Source organism: Octopus bimaculoides, chromosome 15 (assembly GCF_001194135.2).
Source record: "Octopus bimaculoides isolate UCB-OBI-ISO-001 chromosome 15, ASM119413v2, whole genome shotgun sequence".
Taxonomy (NCBI): Eukaryota; Metazoa; Mollusca; class Cephalopoda; order Octopoda; family Octopodidae; genus Octopus; species Octopus bimaculoides.
In genome coordinates, this window is record NC_068995.1 from 10718055 (window position 1) to 10724840 (window position 6786).

General features: G+C 35.6%; 1 protein-coding gene across 1 annotated transcript in view; it reads right to left on the reverse strand.

The window, feature by feature from the left end:
• Window position 1: 1 nt before the first annotated feature.
• The window catches only part of LOC106873239 (plexin-A2), a gene marked incomplete at its 3' end in the record, with an annotated part of 282570 nt that continues 275785 nt past the window's right edge, over window positions 2-6786 (reverse strand). Inside the window, exons 36-37 of the mRNA XM_014920511.2 lie at window positions 6529-6603; window positions 2-16 (exon numbers count right to left, since the gene is read on the reverse strand). Coding sequence (XP_014775997.1) covers window positions 2-16; window positions 6529-6603 — 90 coding nt within the window. The remainder of the gene's footprint in view (window positions 17-6528; window positions 6604-6786) is intronic.

The window sequence follows — 6786 nt, forward strand, 5'->3', positions numbered from 1 at the left end:
CTAATGCAAGTAGAATCTGTAAAATAAAATAAAATAAATATATGAATAATAATAATAATAATAATCCTTTCTACTGGAGGCACAAGGCCTCAAATTTGTTGGGGAGGGGACTAGTCAATTACATCGACCCAGTGTTTCACTGGTATTTAATTTAGTTTATTGACCCTGAAAGGATAAAAGGCAAAGTTGAACTCAGAATGTAGCAATGGGCAAAATATCACTAAGCATAGGAGTGGCTGTGTGGTAAGTAGCTTGCTTATGAACCACATGGTTCCGGGTTCAGTCCCACTGCGTGGTACCTTGGGCAAATGTCTTCTACTATAGCCTCAGGCTGATCAAAGCCTTGTGAGTGGATTTGGTAGACGGAAACTGAAAGAAGCCCATCGTATATATGTATATATGTGTGTTCCACCAACATCGCTTGACAACCGATGCTGATGTGTTTATGCACCCGTAACTTAGCGGTTCGGCAAAAGAGACCCATAGAATAAGTACTAAGCTTACAAAGAATAAATCCTGGGGTCGATTTGCTCGACTAAAGGTGGTGTTCCAGCATGGCCACAGTCAAATGACTGAAACAAATAAAAGAGTAAGCATTTTGTCCAACATGCTAACGATTCTGCCAGCAATAAGAGCAACAGCTTCCCTTTTGAATAAAAAGGATGTAAATGAGTTTCTTGTGGATGAAAGGATCAACTGTTAATTAATTAACAAAATGATTTTTTAAAGATTGTTATAACAGGAAAAAAATCATTCCTCAGTCTACAAGTCTTATGGAAGAAAGGACCAACTGTTGATTAACAAAAGGACTCTTGAAGATTTTCACAACAGGAAAAAACATCTGTAGACTACAAGAAGGCCTTTGATAGTCTTCTCAGAGAAAGAAGTGTTTGTTCAAAATTTTACCAGTAATCAGGAATTTTGTATCTCATGCTATGAAGCTCTGAAATAGAACATCAATTCTCAACACTGCCACTACAAATATTAACACTGTACAACTCAATACTCATTGTGGAATCTTTCAAGGAGACTCCTTATTGCCTTTGTTTTTTTGTTTAGCACTGTTTCCTCTAAGCAAAGCCCAGAATTAAATAAATTATGGATATAGGATATATGGAAAAGCAGTTGATCATCTCCATTATATGGATGATTTAAAACTGTTTGCAAAAAAATTATCAATAATTGCAAACACTCTGATATACAAACAGTTTAGTGATAGGATCAAAATGGGATGTGGGCTTGACAAATGTGCCAAAGCTACATTTAACAAGGGAAAGCTATCAAACACATACATTACCCTAGATAGAGACAGGGAGATAAAACAAATGGAACCTCAGGGCAGTTATAAGTATCTAGGATTATGTGAAAGTGATGGGATTAGATACTCACTAATGTGAGAAAAGATGGGGAAGGAGTGCTTTTGAAGAGTAAGATCCATTCTGAAAACTGAGCTGAATGCCAAGAATAAAACTGAGGCCATAAACACACTAGCTGTGCCTGTAATTACATACAGCTTCACTCCAATGTTATAAACTGGTCCCTCAATGAAATCAGCAAAGTTGATGCCAAAATACGAAGGCAGGTGACAGTACATCATATGCATCACCCAAAAGCAGACACAGGCTGAATATACCTCCCGAGAAAAGAAGGCAGTTGGGGACTAATACAATCTCAACTCTCATTGAAAATTGTAACCATGGGACTTCCTGCCTACCTGCAACAAGCAAACAACCAGATCTGAAAGCTGGTTCTGAAATATGAAATACCAAAAAGTTGCACTCTGTGATGGAAAGCGCAGAAATATACCTTTGAGAAATGCAACCAGATAAGCCAGCACCTTTTAAAAATCTGTCCCCAATGGACAAGGCAAAATCATACTAAGCAGAATTTGAGCTTAGAATTGTAAAGACAGACATAATGCAGCCAAACATTTTGTTTGGCACAATAATGATTCTGCCAGCTCACCTTAATGAACAGTTAAAAGTAGTTGGAAAAGATACCATATTCTTGGGCATACAACTCAATATAGCATATAGTTTAAACATTCAAACTTCATCATCATCTTTCCAAATTCTATTGTATATTTCGTCTGTCTAAATGTTCTGAGTTCAAATGCCGCCGGGGTTGAATTTACCTTTCATCCTTTCAGGGTCGATAAATTAAGTACCACTTTGGATCGATGTTATTGACTGGTTTCCTCCCCCACCCCTAAATTTCAGGCCTTGTGCCTTTAGTAGAAAGAATTATTATTATTATTATCATCATCATTATTATTATTATTATTAAAGAAGGCAGTGAGCTGGTAGAGTTGTTAGCACACTGGACAAAATGCTTAGCAGTTGCTCCATTCTGAGTTCAAATTCTGCTGATCTCAAAAGAATTTGAACCCAGAACATAAAGATGAAGTGGAAGGGTTAAGTTGATACTACAGTCTCCAGTATTTCATTTTGTTAACCCTGAAAAAGATGATCTTGGTGGGACTTGAACTCAGAACAAATACTACAAGGTATTTTACCAGCCTCTAATTAACCTGCCAATTCACTCCTCTCAGTAATAATTCTTTATATTGGAAGCACACGACCTCAGATTTGGGGGCAGGGATTAAGTCAATTACATCGACCCCAGTGCATAACTAGTACTAATTCTATTGACTATGAAAGTTAATGTCAATCTCAGTGTAACAGCAGATGAAATACTGCTGAGCTTTTCGCCTGGCGTTCTAACGATTCTGCCAGTTCTAACGATTCTGCCAGTTCTAACGATTCTGCCAGTTCTAACGATTCTGCCAGTTCTAACGATTCTGCCAGTTCTAACGATTCTGCCAGTTCACCGCCTGTCTCCCATCAATGATAATGATAATAAAATTTAATAATTTCAAATGCAAAACACAAAACCATGGTGCATGTACCCAACAGATGCACAGTAAAAGGACAATAGCAATGGGACTACTCGAAAATAATAATAAATCTTCCCCATTTTGGCACAAGACTAGCAATTTTGTGCAGAGGGGGAAATTGACTATAATTATAATAATTATTATTATCATCATTAACATCATTATTATCTTATGAGCCGGCAGAACCATTAGAATGCCAAGCAAAATGCTTCATGGTATTTCATTGGTCTTTCTGTTCTGAGTTCAAATTCTAGGAGGTCAACTTTGCCTTTCATCCTTTTGGGGTCTATAAAATAAGTACCAGTTCAAGAATGGGGGTTGATGATTTCAACTCATTCTTTCCTCCAAACTTACTGGCCTTATGCCAGCAGTGAGCTGGCAGAATATTTACCATGTTGAGCAAAATGCTTAGTAGCATTTCGTCTTTCTCTAGGTTCTGGGTTCAAATTTTGCCAAGGTCGAGACGTTACCTTTCATCCTTTCAGGTTCGATAAATTAAGTACCAGTGAAACACTGGGGTCAATGTTAACGACTAGTCCCCTCCCTCCAAATTTCAGGCCTCGTACCTTTAGTAGAAAGGATTATTATTATTATTATTATTATTATTATTATTATTATTATTATTATTATTATTATTATTATTATTATTATTATTATTATTATTATTATTATTATTATTATTATTATTATTATTATTATTATTATTATTATTATTATTATTATTATTATTATTATTATTATTATTATTATTATTATTAAGGTGGCAAGCTGGCAGAATTGTTAGCATGCTGGGCAAAATGCTTAGTGGCATTTTGTTCATCTCTAGGTTCTGAGTTCAAATTCTGCCAAGGTTGAGACTATATTTTTCATCCTTTTGGGGTTGATAAAATAAGTACCAGTTGAACATTGGGCTCAATGTAATTGACATATTGCCTCCTTTGAACTTGCTGGCCCTGTGCCAAAATTTGAAATCATTATCGTTATTAATTATTTTTTAGGTGTTGATGAATAAATAAACAGTCTTGTGGATTTTTCTCTTTCTCTCTCTTTTTCTATCTGTCAGCCTACTAGTTTGTCTCTTTTGAAGTAATTGACTGTGGTCTAACCTAGAAAGGAATGGGTTCTGCCAAGAGTCTAAGAATACCCGAGACACATTCTATATCACAACACTTCCCTTGTGATTCTGTCAAAGAGTTAAGGACCCAAGGCAAATCTGTCATGTGTTTAAGTATGTATGTGTGTTATTACATACATACATACATACATACTCTTTTACTTGTTTCAGTCATTTGACTGTGGCCATGCTGGAGCACCACCTTTAGTCAAGCAAATCGACCCCAGGACTTATTCTTTGTAAGCCTAGTACTTATTCTATCGGTCTCTTTTGCTAAACCACTAAGTTACAGGGACATAAACAAACCAGCGTCTGTTGTCAAGTGATGTTGGGGGGACAAGCACAGACACACATACATATATATATACATATATACGACAGGCTTCTTTCAGTTTCCGTCTACTAAATCCACTCAAAAAGCTTTGGTCGGCCTGAGGCTATAGTAGAAGACACTTGCCCAAGGTGCCACGCAGTGGGACTGAACCTGGAACCATGTGGTTGGTAAGCAAGCTACTTACCACACAGCCACTCCTACGCCTATACATACATATGAGGGAGTGTTGAAATTTTCCTGGCTTTGGGTAAAAGAAAATATGGGAGGATCAGTTAACTATGATTTTATCCAACATATTCCCCTCTCAGAGTCGCACACACTGCAGCAGTTTTTCTAAGCCCTGTAAAAGAACTCAGAAGGTTGGGCCTCCAACCAGGCCTTTTGCAGTACCCCCTCATACATTGATACATAGATGCATACATGTACATTCTTTATAGGTGAAGGCATAGCAGTGTGGTTAAGAAGCTTGCCTTGCAGTTACACAGTCCTGTGTTCAATCCTACTGCACAGCACCTTGGGCAAGTGTCTTCTACCATAGCCACAGGCTGACAATGCTTTGTGAGTGAACTAGGGTGTATATGTCTTTGTGTCTGCATGTGTCACTCCCCTACCCTTTACCACCGGCGTTGTTTTTTTTTTTTTACATCCCCATAACTCAGTGGTTCAGCAAAAGAGACTGATAGAATAAGTACTAAACTTTAAAAAAAAAAATTTAAAAATTACTGAGCTTGATTTTTTTTTTTTTACTAAAATCATTCTATGAAGTGTAGCATGGCCACAGTCCAATGACTGAAACAAGTCAAAGACTGGTTTCTTCCCAGTTACTGCCAAGTCTTAAGGCTGCAGTAAGAGATACTTGTGTAAGGTAAGGTACCAAGTCATGGAATTGAACCCACATCTATGAGGTTGCAAAGTAAACTTCTTAGTCACATGATTATACTTTTGTTTACAGACAAAATTAATTATTATTATTTCCCATCAGCCCATTAGCTCAACAATTTATTGGAAAATAGAAAAAAAAAAATAACCCCAAAATCTAACTAAATAAAAAAGAAGACGACAAAAACCATAATAAACAAAGAATAAAATTAAACAAAATATTGTGGAAATAGAAATTTATGGAAAGTTTATCATCAATTTCTTATATATTTTTGGGTCAGTTTAAAAATCCTTTTATATTATATTTCTGATTCAGTGGTGAAGAATGAGAATTGTTGGTCATTGGATCAGGCACCCAGGAGAATCTGTGTGTCAGCTGGTCTTAGGGTAGTCAGTTGAAGGAGGATTCAACAGGGGAAAAAAACATCTAACTTATATGGACAACTGGCTTCAGGACAGTGGAATGACAAATGTTGATGAGTTAAGCACATGCATGGGTGGGGGTGGGGGGACCATGATGGATGGTATGCTAGCATGAAATCATTGAAGCAGCCAGGAGGCAAACTAAACTAACCTAAATTAATTTCTATTGTAATACACTGCTTTATTTCAATTAATTTTGAAAATAATGAAGTATTCAGTTAAGTAACTTTGTCATTATTAAGTTGATAATTAGAACATAAATTAACATGAAATTTTGAAGCAAAGTTTTAATTTAGATCATTTTAACTCTTTTGTATCATATTTCATTAAAATGCACTGGCTTTGTTTCAATTAATTTTGGAAATAATGCAATATAAGGAAACTGCAGACATGACTGTGTGGTAAGAAGTTTGTTTCCCAACCACATGGAAATCAAACTTATCGGTACATTACAAACTCTCAAAAATTGATTGAGCTGACCCCACTTATTGATACATATTTTATTGATCCAACCCCATAAGGACGAAGGGTAAAACTGACTTTAGTTAGATTTGAATACAGATTGAACCCAGAATGTAATAAGCTGAAATTTATCGAGGCTTTTGTGTGATGCGCTAACGATTCTACCAGCTCACTGCTTTCATACTATTAATTAATAATGTATTTTAACTTCAGTAATTGTTATTTTATAATGACTCTGCAGTGAAGATGAAATATAAAGCTAAATGTGGCTTAATGATGATTTTGATATTATTTGATATCTTTATCGAAATGTGGGGAGAAAATAAAAACAAACAAACAAAAGAAAACAGAAAAACAAAACAAAATGGTACTAAATGATCACCTTATCACTAAGTAGTAATTGTTATATATATGGCTTACCTCTTTATTATATTTAGAAATATAATTGTAGAGTTCAACGAGTGCACTTGGAACATAGAACATTCCAGTAGGCATCTAAAAAAATATACATACAAATAAAATCAAATTAAAACAGAAAAATTTATCAAGAAGGAAAAAAAAAAAAATTCCTTTCCTTTATCATATACATCAATTTTAAAGAAGCCAGTGAGGGAATTGCTTGACATGCCAGAAAAAGCAGCTAAATCTCACTAAAACCACACTTTATTCCCCCACCCC